Source organism: Elephantulus edwardii, unplaced genomic scaffold (assembly GCF_000299155.1).
Source record: "Elephantulus edwardii isolate Elephantulus edwardi_28Jun2011 unplaced genomic scaffold, EleEdw1.0 scaffold00121, whole genome shotgun sequence".
Lineage (NCBI taxonomy): Eukaryota > Metazoa > Chordata > Mammalia > Macroscelidea > Macroscelididae > Elephantulus > Elephantulus edwardii.
The window spans coordinates 704,325-723,063 of record NW_006399871.1 but is presented as its reverse complement, the minus strand read 5'-3'; the positions used below and the strand labels follow the sequence as shown (position 1 = coordinate 723,063).

At 45.9% G+C, this 18,739-nt stretch overlaps 1 protein-coding gene across 1 annotated transcript in view; it reads left to right on the top strand.

The window, feature by feature from the left end:
- The window catches only part of RBM5 (RNA binding motif protein 5), a 22,235-nt gene extending 11,179 nt beyond the window's left edge, over positions 1 to 11,056 (top strand). The window contains exons 8-24 of the mRNA XM_006892883.1: positions 261 to 326; positions 581 to 741; positions 1,382 to 1,479; positions 2,060 to 2,147; positions 2,288 to 2,365; positions 2,444 to 2,516; positions 3,320 to 3,405; positions 3,730 to 3,814; positions 4,008 to 4,099; positions 6,386 to 6,547; positions 6,938 to 7,087; positions 7,168 to 7,239; positions 7,838 to 8,017; positions 8,272 to 8,346; positions 9,570 to 9,667; positions 10,069 to 10,198; positions 10,863 to 11,056. Coding sequence (XP_006892945.1) covers positions 261 to 326; positions 581 to 741; positions 1,382 to 1,479; positions 2,060 to 2,147; positions 2,288 to 2,365; positions 2,444 to 2,516; positions 3,320 to 3,405; positions 3,730 to 3,814; positions 4,008 to 4,099; positions 6,386 to 6,547; positions 6,938 to 7,087; positions 7,168 to 7,239; positions 7,838 to 8,017; positions 8,272 to 8,346; positions 9,570 to 9,667; positions 10,069 to 10,198; positions 10,863 to 10,988 — 1,820 coding nt within the window. The 3' untranslated portion in view covers positions 10,989 to 11,056. The remainder of the gene's footprint in view (positions 1 to 260; positions 327 to 580; positions 742 to 1,381; positions 1,480 to 2,059; positions 2,148 to 2,287; positions 2,366 to 2,443; positions 2,517 to 3,319; positions 3,406 to 3,729; positions 3,815 to 4,007; positions 4,100 to 6,385; positions 6,548 to 6,937; positions 7,088 to 7,167; positions 7,240 to 7,837; positions 8,018 to 8,271; positions 8,347 to 9,569; positions 9,668 to 10,068; positions 10,199 to 10,862) is intronic.
- The last annotated feature ends 7,683 nt before the right edge of the window (positions 11,057 to 18,739 follow it).

Here is an 18,739-nt window from a genome sequence, read left to right as displayed (position 1 = left end):
GGGCGGGGAGAGAATTGTAGCAATGAATGAATGGAAATCCAAATTCTCTGTAAATTTTCATTAAAATTATTTTAAAAAAATAAAGTGCTTTATCATGTTGCTGCAAATAATACATCGGGGAAAAATGTGTTTCTAAGCACGGTTGTCAATTTAAAAGTGTGAGGCAACATGTAAAGAACACTGGACATGCTCAAATACTTTATTAAAAGTACGTTTTTCCCTTGTCATTTATTGGCTTTCCCTGTTTCCTTCTCTTGTAGACTCTGAACAGGAAGTGCCCCCTGGAACCACAGAGTCAGTTCAGTCAGTGGATTACTACTGTGATAGTAAGTTCGTGTATAATCTTTGTATCCTTTGTGTTAGAAGTTGACTTCAGCTATAAGTCTATGTTCTTACCATATCGTAATGAGCAGCAACAGCTTTAGGAAGTTCTGTGAAAGTTTAGAGAATGTGGAAAGATTCACATGGTAAAAGTTTTGCTAAGAACCTCACAAAATAGATTTGTTTTTATGTTCTTAAACCTGCCTTGCATAGCATTGATGTTGGAAATGTAAATGTTATTTGTCTCATTCACTCACAGCGATCATTCTTCGGAACATAGCTCCACACACTGTAGTGGATTCAATCATGACAGCGCTGTCTCCCTACGCATCTTTAGCTGTCAATAATATTCGCCTCATAAAAGACAAGCAGACCCAGCAGAACAGAGGCTTTGCATTTGTGCAGCTGTCTTCTGCAATGGTGAGACATTGTTTGGTTCTTTTCCTTTAGAAGAAATATACCTATAAGAAGTGAATGTGATTTATGGTTAACTTGATTATGAGGCTCCTAGGCTTTGCACATTTCTTTCCCCATCCTGCCCCACCCCCAAATCCACCCCGTGCCCAACCAGGTACATAGGAACAATGATTGCTGAATTAAGGGACCAAGTAAAGCTTCAGTAAGCAGTAAGAACAGTGACTAAACTGTACGAGAACTGGCAGGACTGACTTTTTTGAACTACAGTTTAGTCTCTCTATCCCTCCCCTTTCCCCTACGATTTGGTAATATGTCCATAGGGAGTTGGCACTGCTAACCCAAAGTGGTGCCTCTTAGGGAGTCAGCTGTGAGTTACTTTCTACTTGACTGCAGTCAGTTTGGAGTTTCTCCTTTTATTTTAGATTGATTTAGTATTTAGTCCTTTAATACTTCATGTCCTGAAGAGATATTTTTTTCAAAGTTTTGTTCATATCCACAAGCATAGTAAAAAATCACCGCGTTATTTTCTTTCTTTTGTTTCTTCCAGTCTTATAAAAGAAAGCTTTTCATTCCATTGGGCTAAGTGATAAGAAGAAAGTTTTAGTTACACAACAAACTTCTTTTTCTTCATCTTCTCTTGCAGGATGCTTCCCAGCTGCTTCAGATACTACAAAGTCTGCATCCTCCTTTGAAAATTGATGGCAAAACTATTGGTGTTGATTTTGCAAAAAGTGCCAGAAAGTGAGTGAAATCATTAAGACTTCCCTCAAAGTGCTGAATCTGTGTGTTTGTCTAGCAGTACTTTGCTAAAGTAACCTGAGCTGCTTCCTGGAGACACTCTACCCTCTGGTTGCCTAGGCCAGGAGGGACATGTTTGTCATCTTTTATGGCTTATTCCCTCCTGTCTTCTGTAACCAGCTGGTGATGGTTACTAGAAAACTCTAGAGAAAGACAAATGCAGGCTTGGCAAATGGATTGAGAGTATCCTATTAAAGCAAACACTCTGGAAAGAATTCTTTTCTTCTGGACTACTATGCCAGTATTTTCCTGTGAAGTGGTGCTTCAGTCTCATAATTTCCCTTTCTTTAGTATCTTTACTCATCACACCAATACCTTATTAGCTAGCAGGATATGAAATAGGATAGTGATGCTACAGGGACACATGTTCATTGAGAGATATGTCTGTGGGGACCCCTTCTCCCAGTGTAATGTGTCCTTACTAACATTTGAAACCTGATAAGCTAGAGTAAATTGTTTTTTCTCTTGTCCTGATTGGGGTGCATTGAGATAGATTCAAATAATTGGATTTTTGTTGTTTCAGAGACTTGGTGCTCCCAGATGGTAACCGAGTCAGCGCCTTCTCTGTAGCTAGTACAGCCATTGCTGCTGCTCAGTGGTCTTCTACCCAGGTAAGGTGACATTGGCCCAAATTCACAAAGTGTCCTCCAGTCACACTGAGATCTTAGACACCAATTAATAATGTTTTTAATGACTACTTTTTCCTTGATGTTAATTTACTAAGTTTGTATTTTCTGTTGACTTTTTCTAGTCTCAGAGTGGTGAAGGAGGTAGTGTTGACTACAGTTACCTGCAGCCAGGCCAAGATGGCTATGCCCAGTATTCTCAGGTAGGTCGACTTGACCAGCATCCAACCTCCCGCCTCCTGAGTATGGAGACTAGGAGTTTTAATGAAACTCTTCTTTAGTATTCACAGGACTACCAGCAGTTTTATCAGCAACAAGGGGGAGGATTGGAATCGGATGCATCATCTGCTTCAGGTAGTAAGCTCCTTTCTCTTTCTTAAACATTTATTTTAAACAGCTGTGGTTGAAGAGATTTGAGTAAGAATGTGAGTAGTACTCTCAGGATTGTTATCTTGAAGATTTTGGACAAGATTAAGATTGTTCATGTACACCAAGAGCTGGTATAAATTTCATGTTTCAGTTAGGTTTTACCCTTTAAGTTCACCTGTTTTCCCTCTATGATGTTAGAAATCACGGGCATCCACAGGTTCAGATAACCGGAGAAAATTGTGGACCTGGAGTCCACCAATTCACAAGGGTGACTATACAAAGTCTTTACTTCTCAAATTTTTGTTTTGGGAGAGCTCTGGTGGCCTAGTGGCAAAGAGCTGAAACTACAATCCCAGAGGCCCACGGTTCGAATCCACCACATGCTCTGCCGGGGAAGGAGGGACAATCTCCTCCTATACCAGTCAGATCTGATTTGATTGTACACGCACACAAAAATAATAAAATAATAATAATAAAAACAAAAACAATTAAAAAAAATTTTGTTTTGGTATACAAAAGCCTTACACTTTATTTTTCTCAGCCCCAGAGCAGGTATAATTTTTTCTTCTCTTCTGGTCTGTCATGCAGAATTTTTTACTTCCTATGTCATATTCTAATTGTAGTATGAGAAAAAATGTTTTTGAATCAAGGGTACTTGGGAGAGATTAAGTTACTAAGAGCTGATATATAGAGGCAGAGACTGTTATTATACAGTGTGTTACACATCAGGGGTCTGGTTTAGAGGTCAGTGTCTCTCCGTACTACCTAATCCTTTTGTTTATTATCAGGCACAGCAACAACGACCACCTCAGCGGCTGTTGTGTCCCAGAGTCCCCAGCTGTACAATCAAACCTCCAATCCACCTGGTTCTCCGGTAATCCTATTAGTCTAAGTAAAGAACTGGTTACTTGCTGGGAAATTTTGTTTTGCCGTACTAGTGTTATCCTTTCCTGCCTTTTATAAGCCTAGATTGAATAATGTATACATTCCAAGCATTTATATCTATTTCTACTTCCTGTGTACTTTGATTTGGCCTTTAGGGAGAAAGCTATCAGTGTGTATTTTACTCAGGGATTGCTTTAGATTGTAGCTACAGTGTGCATGCCAAGGGAACCCTGCCTCTTGCATGATTGTAGTGATCTAGTTTTTTTAAGAGGTATTGCATTTGAAACTGTATTGAAGCCGTTGTTCTTTCTAGACTGAGGAGACACAACCCAGCACTAGCACAAGTACACAAGCCCCAGCTGCTTCCCCCACTGGTGTAGTTCCTGGTACCAAATATGGTAAGCCAAAGTTTCTTGGACACTTGAAAGGTGTTAGTTTTCTTTAATTCAAGTTTCCATTTGTGGGTACCCAGGAGACACTGGGTTGGAGAAGAGAAAGGGAGCAATAAGCCTTGCTACATCTTAATGGCTTAGAGTTGAAAATAAAGCCCATTTCTTACCTGGAATGACAATATGCTGAATTATTTTGCAGCAGTGCCTGATACATCCACTTACCAATATGATGAATCTTCAGGATATTATTATGATCCAACAACAGGGCTCTATTACGATCCCAACTCACAGGTAAATACATGTTTTTCTCCTTAACGTCACCAGAATAATCTTAATTTTGCTTTGTCCATTTATGTGGCATGAAATGAAAAGATTCTTCACAAAGGAACAAATGTCTTTTTTTATTTTAGATCCAAGATTTAATTGTAAAGTTTACAAAATATTTGAGATATGGCACACAGACAGAAAATGTACAGAAGTGAAGTGTGTATTTCTTTGAATGCTTCCATGTGTATAAACTGATGTAAACACCACTCTTGAGTGTTCCCAGCATGTTTGAAAACTTCTTATGCCTCTTGCCAGTTAGTAAGCCTTCCTTCAGTAACCTCTATCCTGACTTCTGTTGTCATAGATTTCTCCAATTAAAATTATAGTTGGTGACTCCTACCCTATATGTACTGCACACACCTAGATAGACATTTTCTTTTGTGGAACATCCCCCACCCCCACTTAAAATTTATTTGATGGAACTAAGGTTCACATCTTTACTTGTAAACTCACACAGACACCACAAGAGCAGCAGTACTGGCCCTGGTTTGTGGTCTTGGAATCTGCTGCCCAACTGCCATGAGATTTTAGGTTGTGGAAACAGAGTAGGGGCCAAAGATAAGGACAATAGGAGGCAAGGATAATGAAGCTTCATTTTTCATAGTTTGGGTGTTTGCCAGGAGGGACCAGCCCTTAAAAAACAAAAGACATCATACTAGAATAAGTGGAGAGAGCAAGAGCCTCAATAAGATTATTTGACCCAGCGTACAATGGGCTTCAGCATAGTGAAGATGAGGATAGGACAGGGTTCTGATCAGTTAGTTGTTCATAGGTTCACTCTTAAGTCATAATTGATTTGATAGCTCAAGAGTCATGTTATAAAATTATTATCTTAGAGGCTGTAATTCCATAAACAGTTGCTGCTTCATTCCTCCTAGCCCCTGACTGCTACTAATCTACTTCTTATTTCTATATTTGCCTATAATAAAACATTCCAAGGGAGCTCTAGTGGCTTACTCAAAAGGGATTACAGTGCAAACACTGAAGTACACAGTTCAAATTAACATGCCCTCTTCCCATGTGATTCATTGCCTCTGAAGACCCATTGGAGGGTCAGCTCTGGGTCACTTCCAACTATGTGATACATAACAACAAGAAGCATTCCATATAGAATAAAAAAATCATGCAATGTGTGTGGCTTTTTGAGCCTTTGGTCCCCTTCTGATTGTGTTTTGATGGATTCCAGTGTGCATCTGAGGGTAGAATTTAGTAGATCTATAGAATGCTGGGTTGGTTTGTTTTTTTGTTGGGTTTTTTTTGTTGTTGTTGTTGTTTGGTGGAGGAAAAGCAACTTTAACACTACATAAATAAGTAACTATTTCTGATCAGGAACTGTGTGTGTGTATATAAATAGAATAGTAAAATAAGCACTTTTAACAGGAACTTGACATTTATAGCTGCTAGGGCTCTGCTGATTACCTGTAGTGTGTGAGAAAACGAAGTGTCAGATTTTGTGTGACCTACCTCAGCCCTTCCATGGTTCTTTGATTTGTTTATGAATTCAAGTCATTTTCCAGGCAGTTCTCACAGCAGGTATAGCCATTGTGATTCATTTCCTGTCTTCTGTTAGGGGAATCCTGTAGTATAGAGGCTAAACACTTGAGTACAAACTGATGCTCCATAGGAGAAAGTTGTGTCAGGCTGCTTTAGGAAAGATTTTTGGCCTTAGAAACCGTATTGGACCGTTAACCTCTGTCCTTTATAGAGTTGTTGTGAGTCAGAAATCAGCAGCAATAATTTGGAGCTTTTGTTGGTGGGTCTTTCCACATACTTCAGTATCTTTCACCATCACTTCTTTTACAAGCTAGTGCTTCCATCCTTGTGTTTGGTTGCCTGGGTCCAGAGGGTTCTATATTGATGAGCTTGATGACCAGCCATTAGCTGCTTCTCACAGAGGATGTGTGATTAGAAACTTGTCCTATTCTAGCCATGTGGTGTATGTACATGGTCTGTCAATGGAAAGCAGTGATACGTACTGCTCTTTGGGAACCTCTAGACCCAGAGGTTAATTGTAGAAACTAGACTCCTGAGAAACCATATTCTACTTTTCCTAGGGAATTTTCACACTTCTTGGCTGTCTCATTAATACGAAGCTGTCTAAAGAGTTCTTTTTGGCCAGAAATTTTAAGAAATCTACAGTGTTACTCTTTGTATGTTAGTTAAATCACATACTTTGGGGGAAAAAATACTTGAGTCAGTGGTTACCTATGTAGCACAAAGTACTCATTAATAGTATTTTTTGTTTTTTAGTACTACTACAATTCATTAACCCAGCAGTACCTTTACTGGGATGGCGAGAAGGAGACCTATGTGCCAGCTGCAGAGGCTAGTTCCCACCAGCAGACAGGCTTGCCTCCTGCAAAAGAGGGGAAAGAGAAGAAGGAGAAACCTAAGAGTAAAACAGCCCAACAGGTAAGGGCTGTGCTGTAGGGTCACTATAAGTAAGAATCATCTCAGCATTGATTTGGGTCATCTGGCCTAATTTTTAGTCTTTGGATTGTGAAACTCTGTTTGAACTGAGCCACAAGTTTAATGTACATTAAGTTCTTACAATGTCTTTTCTGTCTTTTTTTCTTTAGTGTTCCTATACATGGTCTATCTTAAAGGTTTTTCAATAGTATTGTACCTTACATGATACTATCTCACTGAATATTTTTAGGTGGAAGTGTTTTGCTACAGGGCTTCTGGTTAGGATAAGATTCTTAATGGTTCTTGTCATAGTATCTGGGGTGTGGGGGTTTTTGTTTGGTTTTTTAATCCTTTGATTAGTTTTTGATGGTGATTATTGTTGTTTGACACTAGATCGCCAAAGACATGGAACGCTGGGCTAAAAGCTTAAACAAACAGAAAGAAAATTTTAAAAATAGCTTTCAACCTGTCAATTCCTTGAGAGAAGAAGAGAGGAGAGAATCTGCTGCAGCAGATGCTGGCTTTGCTCTCTTCGAAAAGAAGGTAACACTCACCAGAATGGCTTTATTTCACAGTGGGAACATTAGTAAAACTTGAAGCTTATGACTTGTTCCATTTCCCAGGGAACCTTAGCTGAAAGGCAGCAGCTCATCCCAGAATTGGTGCGAAATGGAGACGAAGAGAATCCCCTCAAAGTAAGGAAGTACCCCCAGTAGTGCTGTAAAGACTACGTGTGTGGCTAAACTGCATGTTAGCTGATGTGATTCCTCCTCAAAACTGGGTGCAGTCACTGTTGGTGGGCATCTGGAGCACCTTCTACTTGTAAAATCCATGTTCGTTCAGGGCTTTGTTTTCTATGCATGAAAGCAGGTGAAATGGAACAGTGCAGTGTGTCCTGAATTCCTAAGTCAGTTAATTAGATTTCATTGCTAATGTAACTAGAGCATATTAATGGTTTGATTAGAAAATTAGGAGAAACCTTGTTTTCCTTATTACACACTGCATTTGATGGGCCATTATTCTGGTTTTCTGTATTGGGTTGTCTTTTGTGCTTGATGGTTTGAAAATAGACATCCAGGAACACAGATCTTGGGCCCCAAGTGGCTGTGAGGTGTAGTACTCCAGGGCATGACTGCTCTGCACAGTTGGATGCGGTGTTATTCACTACTACAGTATGAGAATAATAGATTGCGCACGCCTTTAGGTAGACATTACTTTATTCAGGTATGTAGCCATTGCTGTCTTGTATTTTACATTATAAATAATTCACCCTTTTTTTGTTTTTTTCTCCAGAGAGGTCTGGTTGCTGCTTACAGTGGTGACAGTGACAATGAGGAAGAGTTGGTGGAGAGACTCGAGAGTGAGGAAGAGAAGCTGGCTGACTGGAAGAAGATGGCCTGCCTGCTTTGTCGACGCCAGTTCCCAAACAAAGATGCTTTAGTTAAGCATCAACAACTGTCAGACCTGCACAAGGTGGTCATGCTTCTCAAAGTAGAGCTGAGGTGGGGAGGGAAGGAAGGAAGGAAGCAAGGTGATGGCTGTGTCCTTACTATGGGCAATATTCAGCATATGCTTCCTACTGAATGACTGTCTTTTAGAATGGAAAATGTGGCAGTTTCATGCCCACTGGGCTTTGGTTCTTTGAATACATTCGATATTGTTGGTGTTAAAACTTTGCAAATCAGGATGACGTGGTACTTACTGTGTCTATACATGCTTTTACATAGCAAAACATGGACATCTACAGACGGTCCAGGCTGAGTGAGCAGGAACTGGAAGCCTTGGAACTGAGGGAGAGAGAGGTAAATAGAGAACGTTTACTGTTAGGAAGAGTATCTTGAGATCTACCTGCTTTAGTTTTTATTATCAACATGTAGGTCCAGGGGCAGGGTGATAGGTTTGTAGTATATTGTTTCCTAATCAGTGTGGCTCACTGTAGACAGACTTCAGGCTGTATGTGTTTTGGGTAAGCCCCACACTGCCCATTCCTGTCCCTTTGTGAGATTGTGCAAGTCAGATGCACCCTCCAAAGACTGCTCAAAGGTCCTGAGTGCCAAAACACCCACCGAGTCTTAGAAGAGTAAGAACTACTGGCTGACTTGGAAGCCTTTACAGATGATGAGGGATCCTTCTGAATAGGCTCGGGAAAAACAGTATGAATTGATCACAGGGCATGTGGAAGGGAGGGATGAGCAGAACTTAGGGGCTGTGGACAAAGGTAGAGAACCCTGTGAGGCCAATAATGAGATACTAGCAGTTGGTGCTAGTAGCTGATAGGGCAGGTTGAGGGCCAAGTAAAATGATAGAGGCCTGTAGATAGAAATCAGCTTCAATAAGTGCTGGGCTTATAATGGACCAATTAGGTGAGCTCTGGTGGCCTAGTGGCAGGAAACTGCACTGCAATCCCAGAGGTGAGCGGTTCAAATCCACCAGATGCTCTGCTGAAGGAGGAGGAACAATTGCCTCCTGTACCAGTCAGATCCAATTTGACGGTACACATATTTTTTTTTAAAAATGGACCAATTAAAATAGTTCATCCTAAAATAATTGTGAGGTGTTTTGTAGTAGGGATTTTGCTGTCCTGTTTTTCTTCACTGTTTATGATGCCATCTCCCCAGGGAGTAGTGAACAAATCCCTGGAAGCCTCCTTGGTACTTCTGTCCCTGGGAGGTGGTGGGCCTGTCCAAATGCTGAAAGGCACATCAGTTTTGCCCTCCTTTTTCTGTAGGATCTTGGCAGCCTTTCCCTGTGGTCCAGCAGGCTGGGTGAAGAGCTTGCCGAGTGATGCCTTATTACAGAAAACTTTACATTAAAGATATACTTGTGATCCAGTTTCCATATATGGTTCACTTCCACAACCCCGACATTTTTAGATGGCTAAATATAGTGAAGTAAATGGGATTTTATAGTGTTTTAAACCCAGGTTTAAAAATACCCAGCTCTGTAAGTTTGAAGTATAGGTGTGTAACACTAATCAAAGATTGAAGTCTGTGCAGATTTCTAGCAATGTTTTTCTTCCACAAAGATGAAATACAGAGACCGTGCTGCAGAAAGACGGGAAAAGTATGGCATTCCAGAACCTCCAAAGCCCAAGCGCAAGAAGCAGTTTGATGCAGGCACTGTGTATGTATTGCACCCCATTTTCATATTAGCTAGTTGTGGGTTGTACTGTTGAGTCATCTATACCTCCTAGTGAACCTGTGAACAACAGATCTGAACTTTGCCCTATCCTGTGCCATCCTCATCATCTCTGATACACTTAAGCTTATTATTAGAGTTACTGTGTCAGTCCATCACATTGCATGTCTTCTTCCTCTTTCGCTCCACCTTTTCCAGCATGATGCCTTTCCAGGGACTGGTCCCAGCCCACATGCCTCTAAAACAGATGGTTACATTTCCTCCAAGAAAGAGTTGTCTGTTCTTTTGACAGTGAAGAGTCCATTCAATATTTTCACAAGCACCACAATTCAAAGGCATCAGTTCTTCAGTCATTCTTATTCAGTAATTGTGTTTGCCACTGACAGGAATTATGAACAGCCCACCAAAGATGGCATTGACCACAGTAATATTGGCAACAAGATGCTGCAGGCCATGGGCTGGCGAGAAGGCTCAGGTCTGGGAAGGAAATGTCAAGGTATCACAGCCCCTATTGAGGTAAGTGGTCTGCTTAGCCTTCAGTGGGTACTGGGATTAGCAGTTCAGAGGGTAGAGATTGAGGTGCACAGAGGCCCTGGGACCAGGCATAGCTTTACCCACCAAGGGGCAGCCACCTTCGTCAGCTTACCTCATTTCCACCAAGTGAGATTCTTACTCCCCACATTTATCCTCATTCCATATTCTTTTAAGATGTAAGTACTGTGACTTGGTTTCTTTTAAGTGACTTTGGTTATTCACAGATAATTTTTTCCTTAAAAATTCCTTGGTCAGAACTCTAGGGTTCCTGCTGACGTCGTCTTCCAAGAGCTCCCCTAGTGATACTTCCTATCCTGGCAATGCTGATTAGCTCAGACTCTCAGATTTTATCTTGTTCTGCTAACATCATACTGACTGATGGGTGCCTAGAATGACTAAATCTTCCTTGTCTTAAGGGGGGTGTTTCAGAGTTTTGTTCTTGGGTGTGGACACTTGCTGAGCAGGCATGTACAGGGAGAGCCTTCATGGCAACTCCTGTCTGCCTTTACCAATTGTGTCCTTTTGTTCTTCAGCCTACTCTAGGTCTCTCTGTCTGTTTCCTTTATTTGGTGGGTGGTTGATGAGAGGGAATGGAAGTAGTTCATAGCCTACCTGCCAGCTGCTGACAACTTATTTATCCCTTCAGGCTCAATTTCGGCTAAAAGGAGCTGGTCTCGGAGTCAAAGGCAGCGCATATGGGTTGTCAGGTACTGATTCCTACAAGGATGCAGTTCGGAAAGCCATGTTTGCCCGATTCACTGAAATGGAGTGAGGCCAAAAGAGCGAGAGAGCTGACAAGTTGCTCCCAGAAGTACAAGAAGTGGTCAGACTCCTGAATTCACTCTCACCACCTGTCTCTTTCAGGGCACACCTGAAATTTTTAGGGTGAATTGCTTCATTCCATGGGGTCCTCCCTTCCACCTTAAAGGAACCCTCTTAATGTGGATTGTCTAGTAAATAGCCTTCCTCGCAGAGGGCTTGTGAGCAGGCAGGAGGGGTCAGTGAATCTTTTCTACTTTGGTGTACATAGTGTAATGTAGCGTTGGACACGTGCAGCCTGTATTGTGGTTCATCAGCCCTCAGATTCCTGAGGGGTGTTTGAGGTACCCTGGGTGGTATGCGACACCAAAGCCGCCTCTGTCATTTTTGTTGTGCTGTCTTTTCTTGGAAAAAGCCTTGTGTATATTTGTATATTACACATTTGTACAGAATTTTGGAAGATTTTCAGTCTAGTTGCCAAATCTGGCTCCTTTACAGAAGAAATACCTTGAAAAATGATAACTGTGTCTCTTTATTCTTGGGTTTGTGGGTGGGCAAAGCACAGCTGAGTCAGTCAGACCTGGTGATGAAATCACTTTGTTACAAGTAGTTGTTTAAGCTGATTTCCTTACCACCATCATACATACTCAGGTTATTTTTAAAAACAATCACAAAAGCCCTTGATATTCCCAGGCAGTCTCCTGTCTTGAATACTGACCAGGCCTTACCCTGCTTAGTGTCCAAGAACACAGGCAAGTTCACTGTGGTATGTCTATAGATTAGATTTCATTAAATTCAAGATTGTGGTAAAATCCCTAAAATGTGATGGAAACTGTAACTGAGTCCGTTTTCTTGCCAAGTTTCTGAGGACTGAAGTATGAGCAGTTTGTCAAGTTTTTGTGACCTATATATATGTGACACTGACATGTGTCAACACTGACATGTGTCAAATGTGTTAATGGATAGAGAGTGGGGTGGAGTTCCCCGATTAAAACAAGCTTGGAAGTAAGAGTGGCATCCGCTTCCATAATAGCTTGCCTCCGGAAACCCAATGAACCTGGAGAGAGGATGAGAGACACCCAAGCGTTGAGGACTCCTTCATAGGGTCGCTATGAGTCGTCTGCGGCTCGACGGCACTTAACAATATTGAAGGTATACAAGGGTTAGATGAGGTGTCCAAGAAGGCTGGCTGTCTCTCCCTGCAGCACGCTTCACTTAACATATTGGCTGAGGGGTTTTTTTTATTATTTTTTGTGTGTGTGCTGTCAAATCAAATCTGACTGGTACAGGAGGAAATTGACCCTCCTTTTCCGGCAGAGCATTTGGATTCAAACCGTGTACCTCTGGCAGCTTCTTGCCACTAGGCCACCAGAGCTCCCCTTGGAAGGATTTTCTTAAGGGTGGAGTCACCCTATCCTTGTCTTTGCCACTGGAAAGAACTCTTCTGGCCAACAGTGTCTCTTAATAAGAGGTGGAAGGGCCTGAGTTTCAAAGGCTTCTGCGACAATGTAAGATGCTCACTGCAAATCCCAAGCCCAGGGGTTTGGAATGCAATCCAGGAAGGTGATTTATTGATTGTTTTATTTTCTCTATGACTTGTTCTTAAAGCTAAAGTTTATGTAGTCTCACTTTGTTTTTAGGCAGAGCCCTCAGAAACGGCTTTCAAAGCAGTACTCAAATTTCAAGGCTTTACCAGGACAAATGTAGAACCGCAAGCTTGGGTTAAGACTTAGCCCAGAAATTGCCATATTTCCAAAGCCCAAGTGTGTAGTTTCCCCAGTAGCCTTGGCTATTCCAGAATGGGGAGCCCTGGAGAGAGGAGAACAGTCCCTCCTCCAGAGGGCATCTGGGAGATCCTGGAGCTCCTCGCACCTGAGCAGCAGTCACAAGTGACCTAATTAGGCTCATCTGACAGCCAGCCTGGAAGGCTTATCCAGGTGAGCACACACATAATGGGATCTAGGAAGCTCTTAATTACATGTGCCTAGCTCATCAAAAACTAGGTGGGGGAGGGGGGGAACTAGGTGGGAATTTCTTCCCTGGGGATGCTACAGTCAGTCAAGGCTGGCAGGGGAGTCAGCCCTCTGTCAGCCATCTTGAGCTTTGGCTTGACTTGCCTAGACTAAGAAGTGACTTTAATTGACCAGCCCTACTTGGCACCAACTGTAGACCTTTAATTGTGTTCAGGGATCCTATAGATGGACTAGGCCATAGGGTCTGCTGTAGTGATACCACAGGCTTTCCTGGGTCTGTTTTAGTTATTTGAGCTAGCCCTTCGAAGAAGCTGGAGGCCTCATCTACTGCTGCGAGTCTGGTTCTTTATAGCCACGTCTGTTTACAGTAGATGGGTAGGCATTTAAGTGCAGTCTAATCCCATATCCAAACAATGGTTCCCATTTCTCAAAAGTTGACAGTTAATGACTTGGGTCTCTGCAACAAGACCATGTTAAGGAGAATCCTGTCAGTGTGGAGTACCTCTCATCTACCTTGGGCTGAAGCCCCAGCATTCCAAATATCCCCACCATTGTTACACATCTTTACGAGACCCGAGACCCTTTGAACTTTGCCCTATCCTGAGCCAACTTCACCATCTCGGACCCACATGACCCCGTTGCCACGGTCACTGTCAATCCATCTCATCCTGTGTCTTCCACTGACCTACCTTTGCAAGCGTAATGTCCTCTACTAGCCTGTAAAATTGTTTCACAAGCCTAGGGCTGTGCGGCCAGCCCACAGGGCTTGCACTCCGCCTGATTAGGTCTAATGAGGTGCTGCGAGAGTACTGCAAATGTCCCAAACGGCAAATTTGGAAGGGGCTTTTGCTGAGCTAGGTGGAGCCTCTAGGACTCCTAAGTCCAGACTGCCTTTGGCCAAGACAGCTGCGCTAGGCTTTGAAGGCTGTCCGGGAGCAGCTGTCATGGCCGTGCATCAAACAAGTTTCAAAGCCCAGAAAAGTGGGCCAGGCCCGAGCTAAGCTCTTGAGGCATGCATAGTCTGGCTGGGGGTCTCAGGGGCGCCCAGAATTTAGTCACCCTGATTCCAGAGGGAAAAAATCCCTTAGGGACAGGTGGGGTGTAAAAGGGCTACGCCCGGGAGAAGCGAGGCTGTTAATGCTTTTCATGGCCACCAGGTGGAAGCACTCCACCATCTAGGTGCGCCCTAGGTGTCACTGGTTCTATCCCATCAAGTCTTGGGGTGCTGGAAATTCCCTGGGTCTCTGATGGATTGACACAGTGACTAACAATGGACTCGGACATATCGGAGACCATGAGGATGTCCAGGATAGGACGAGGTTCAGGTCTGTTTTTCATAGGATTGCTATGAGTCATAATCCTTCACCAGCAACAGCAACCAACTCTCTGAGGACACCTGACTGGAGCCCAGGCCTTGAACCATCATGTGTGGAACTGGGCAGGCCAGGGCTCGAAACCTGCAGACCCTGCTGACAGGTTCTGACCAGTCCCTTCTGAAGAAGCTCAGCTGCTGGCTAGAAGGGGGAATTGTCCCTAGTGTCTTCTAACTTTTTGATAAACCATTTCTACAGTTGATGAAACCATATTCATTCCTACCTCACATTCTCTTCACCCACCCCATTGTGTGATTATTGAGTAGCAGAGATACTTTCTTGAAAGAGTCCATATAAGGCCCCGAAGTGCCCAGGGAGGATTGGGACTGAGTTTGAGAGGAGTAGGGGAAGGAAGAAGGGACCTGTGGGGAGGCCCATTCCCCACAGGAGGCATGCTCCCATTTTGTTTAGCTCCACCCAGGTTTGAGAGGAAATGAAGACAACAGTTATCCTGAGTGAGGGTTGACCTGACAGGTGCTCTTCCCCAGCTGGGCCTTGGAGATGAGTTCTTAACTCTGGGGCTATGGGCACAGGGTTAGGTCAGGTCACTGGTGGGATATACTCCTAATAGGTGGTAATGAACTGGCCCTGGGACATCCTCAGAATGTGAGGCAGCAGGCAGCTCGCAGCTCTAAAGCTCAGAGGAGAGAGAAACTGGCAGAAAACTCCAGACAAAGAGCAAAGCCTAGAGGATGCCAGAGAAGCAGGAGAGGTTGGCTGTGGCCACAAGGAGTGGGAGGAGGCTGTGGGGGCAAGATAACTCAGGCAGTGCTGGTGGGGCCGGGGGGAGTCAGTTCCGTTCTGCCAGCAGCCACTGAGATAAAACAGCTCAGCCAAGCGAGCAGCAGAATCTCTCCTGCTGATGAAGGAGGTCACAGAGTGAGTGAAGAGGAGGATTCAGGCTGGGGTCTCTGTTCCAGACGGACACCACACCCTCCCTTCTCCAACCCACTGGACAGGAGCTATTTGAGGATGATTCATGGGTGCAATTATGCCTCCCTTCACCATTCACTAGCTCAGGCCAGGGGGGATGCAGGTGTGGGAGCTTCAGGAGTGGGCTCAACCCAGAACCCCAGGCTCAGAGCAGTCAAGCCCAGAGCAAGACTAGACTCCAATCCTGGAGGCACCAAGACCAGACCAGGGCTTCCTCCACTTTCTCCCCTCCCCTGTGGTTGACCTGATGGCAGCTCTGCTCACAAGCATGCAGCATGTGAAGTGTACATACAGGCCTGTGGAGCCGTCCAGTCTTAGGCAGCATGTGTGCTTCTGTGTCTCCCTGCCCCCCACACCTTCCCTCAGTGGATGCTGGGGGTGTGACACATGGATGCATGAAGACCCCAAACTGCCCTCCAAATATATGCAGCACGCAGGCACATGCATACCTCTCTCTAGACCAACCAACACACAGGCAGGCACTTGGGGGCCCAGGCACAGATGTGCGGGCTCACTCCTGAACACATGTGCTTCCAGCTCCTGCCCAAGAGGACAATAATCAGACGTTTCGTTCTTGCTATCCCTAAAGGAAGGAAGCCGGTCTGGCAGCCAGCCGCCTGGGAGATGGGTAAAAGGAGGGAGGCCCCAGGGCTGCGGTGCAGCCAGGCCCAGGCCTGCTGAAGCAAGGCACGCCCTCATGCATGCACGCACTCAAGTTCACGAATTCCCCTTCCCAGGGAGGTGGATCTTAGGGTTCTCTCTCAGAACAGCCCCCTGAGCTCAGGGGTGAAATACAGCTAAAGAGGAGGGGGGTGGGGGCTGCAGAATAGGCATAATTATCCTGAAGTGAACAGACTGGCTCAGGTCAGCACCTTTGCTTTTAATACCCCAGCCACACCTTATGGGGAGGAGCAGCAGCCCACTAACCCACATGTAAGCAGAGACAGAGAAATCCTGACTGATAGAGCTCAGTAGCTCACCACACTACCATTGAAGCCCACGGTTCCTGCGCACCTGACCCGGTCACCTCCCAGTGCCACCCTCTTGCACTGAGAGCCCTGCTACCTGGACTCTTCCAGACCCACCTGGTGGGCTCTGCTTCTGATCAGACAAGGATCTCCCAGGATTGGGTGGGCTCTACCTGCCGCCTCAGACTAGGACCTCCAGCACTGACTCCTCTAAAATTGGTTCCTAGGCCTGAGCTTTTCAGCCCTCACCAGACACAGATGCAAAAAACGTGAGCAGAAGCCACGCCCCCTCCCCCCTGCCCCTACCCCACAGATTTCTCTGGTTCTTATTAATGTAAATGAAATCTGCTCCTCCAAGCTGTCTTTAATGGAAAGCGTTCCTGGAATTTGCCTGCACACACGTGGGGCGGGGGCACCTTTTTAACCCTTGTGTAGCCAGATATGGTTGAACCAGCCTTCAGTGTTCCAGGAGTCCTTTGACTGGGGTCTGGATGGGGCTGGGCGGACACAAGGACAGTGGCTCAGCTACTCCCAAAACGATATGGATATAGATTCCCCTAGGCTGGTACCAGCCAGCTTCTGCACAGGGTTCTGCAGAGGGCTGTGTATATCCCCACCTGAGGAAGGTGGCTGCAACAGGCCAGGGGGCACCCTAGGTCATTTAAAGAGCTCTGATGGTGCAATGGTTAAGTGGCCACCAGCCAAAAAGAAGTTCAAGCCCACTCATGGAAGAATATAAGGTGCCCTGCTTCCATCAAGATCACAGGCTTGAGGACCCCAGGAGGCAGCTGTCAGGTCGCTCTGAGGAAGAATCCAGTGGCAACCAGTTTCTTGAAAGAGTCCTTAATCAAGGAGGGACACAGCCAAAGATGCAAGGGTTGAGCATGCAGGGTCAGCTGGAAGGCTGCTGTCAGGCCGGCATCAGTCAGTTGGTGGAGGGACCTAGACAGTCGCTGTCGCTGGTTGAAACTCGCATGGAGAAGCCCCACCTCCAAGAGATGCACCCCCTGCCCACCCTGACCCCTGAGAGAGACTTACCAGCTTCATTAGCATAACTATGGGTGTTCAAGTCCTGACCCCAGAACTTCAGCCCAGGCTGAGTGACTGCAGTGGGGCGGGGAGTAGAAACATGCTGGCCTGGAGCCCACAACACGCCCTGCCCAGTTCCCTCCCCCAAATCTGGATGCTTGTTCTGGCTCAGCCCTCGGCCCAGCCCGGCCCCAGCGGAGCCTTGTTTTACTGCCTTTCGTGGCCAGGACGGGGATGTCTGCTTCATTGGCGGGGGTGGGGGGACCAGGCTAAGATTTCAATTTCTCCCAGGTGTGGCTCAGTCTGCAGGATGCCTTGGGGAGGCGGGTGGAGGGGCCAGCACCTGGGAGGGGTACTCAGCGAGAGGAGAGGGAGGGGCTCAGGAGCTGAGATGCTGGAGGGATGGAGGCGGCAGAGGGGGTCTCTGGGAGGGAGAGGGGCCTAGAGGGGGGCAGACCCTGGAAGGCAGCAGGGACTCTGTGAGGGGCCTGGGACTCAGGGAGGGGGAGTTGGAGGGAAAGAGAACTCAGGGTGGGACCAGCTTCAATGGGGGACAACAGGCTGACAATCCTCCCTCCCACCCACACCTGTCAAGCAGGCTGGGGGGAGGGGAACTGACCCACTTAGCTGCCTCTCCCCCCACAGGCTTCCACTAATGAGAGCTCTGGGCTCCGGGAGGCAGCTATGCCTCCCCAGGCTGTGCCTGAGGCTGTCCCTTCCCCCGCAGCCCCTCATTAGCCACTGGGGGTGCTCACTGGCTCAAGCTGCCCCCCTTCATCTGCCGCTGTGCCTGCCTGTGGGATGAGGAGGCGACTCCAGGCTCCAAAATGGGACCCCGCAGCCCCTCATTAGCCACTGGGGGTGCTCACTGGCTCAAGCTGCCCCCCTTCATCTGCCGCTGTGCCTGCCTGTGGGATGAGGAGGCGACTCCAGGCTCCAAAATGGGACCTCTCTACCCCTATCTCCCCTACTTCCCCTGGGCTTGGGAGACAAAGACTCCCAGCTCCGCGTTCCCCGCTGTGCAGCTTGGCTCTTAGAAGAGCTTTGATTCCACCTGTGGGTCCCACCAGCATGTCAATGAGGCAGGTTGGAAGGCGGGCATGGGGATGAGGCTTACTGGAGGACTGGCAGCTTTGGAACCTAGAAAGACTTCCCCATGGGGTGTCCCCTCTCCTCTCACCTGACAAGGAGAGGAGCTTGTGAGGGGCGGAGATGGCCCCTGTATGTTTGGAGCACAGCTTGGAGGATGGAGAATGGGGAGTAGAATTGGGGGGCACAACTTAGGGACGCGGAGGCATGTGTTAGGCACTATTTCTTGTTAACTGTGGATGGGAGCACAGCCTTGAGGACAGTGCCTCTGGAGAAGCACAGCTCTGGGAGGACATGGTAGGTGGGAGCTTGATGTGGTCTCAAGAGCAAGATTCTGGAAGGAGTACAATTCCCAAAAACCCTTGAACAGCACAGATCCATCCCACCCGGGAGGACTGT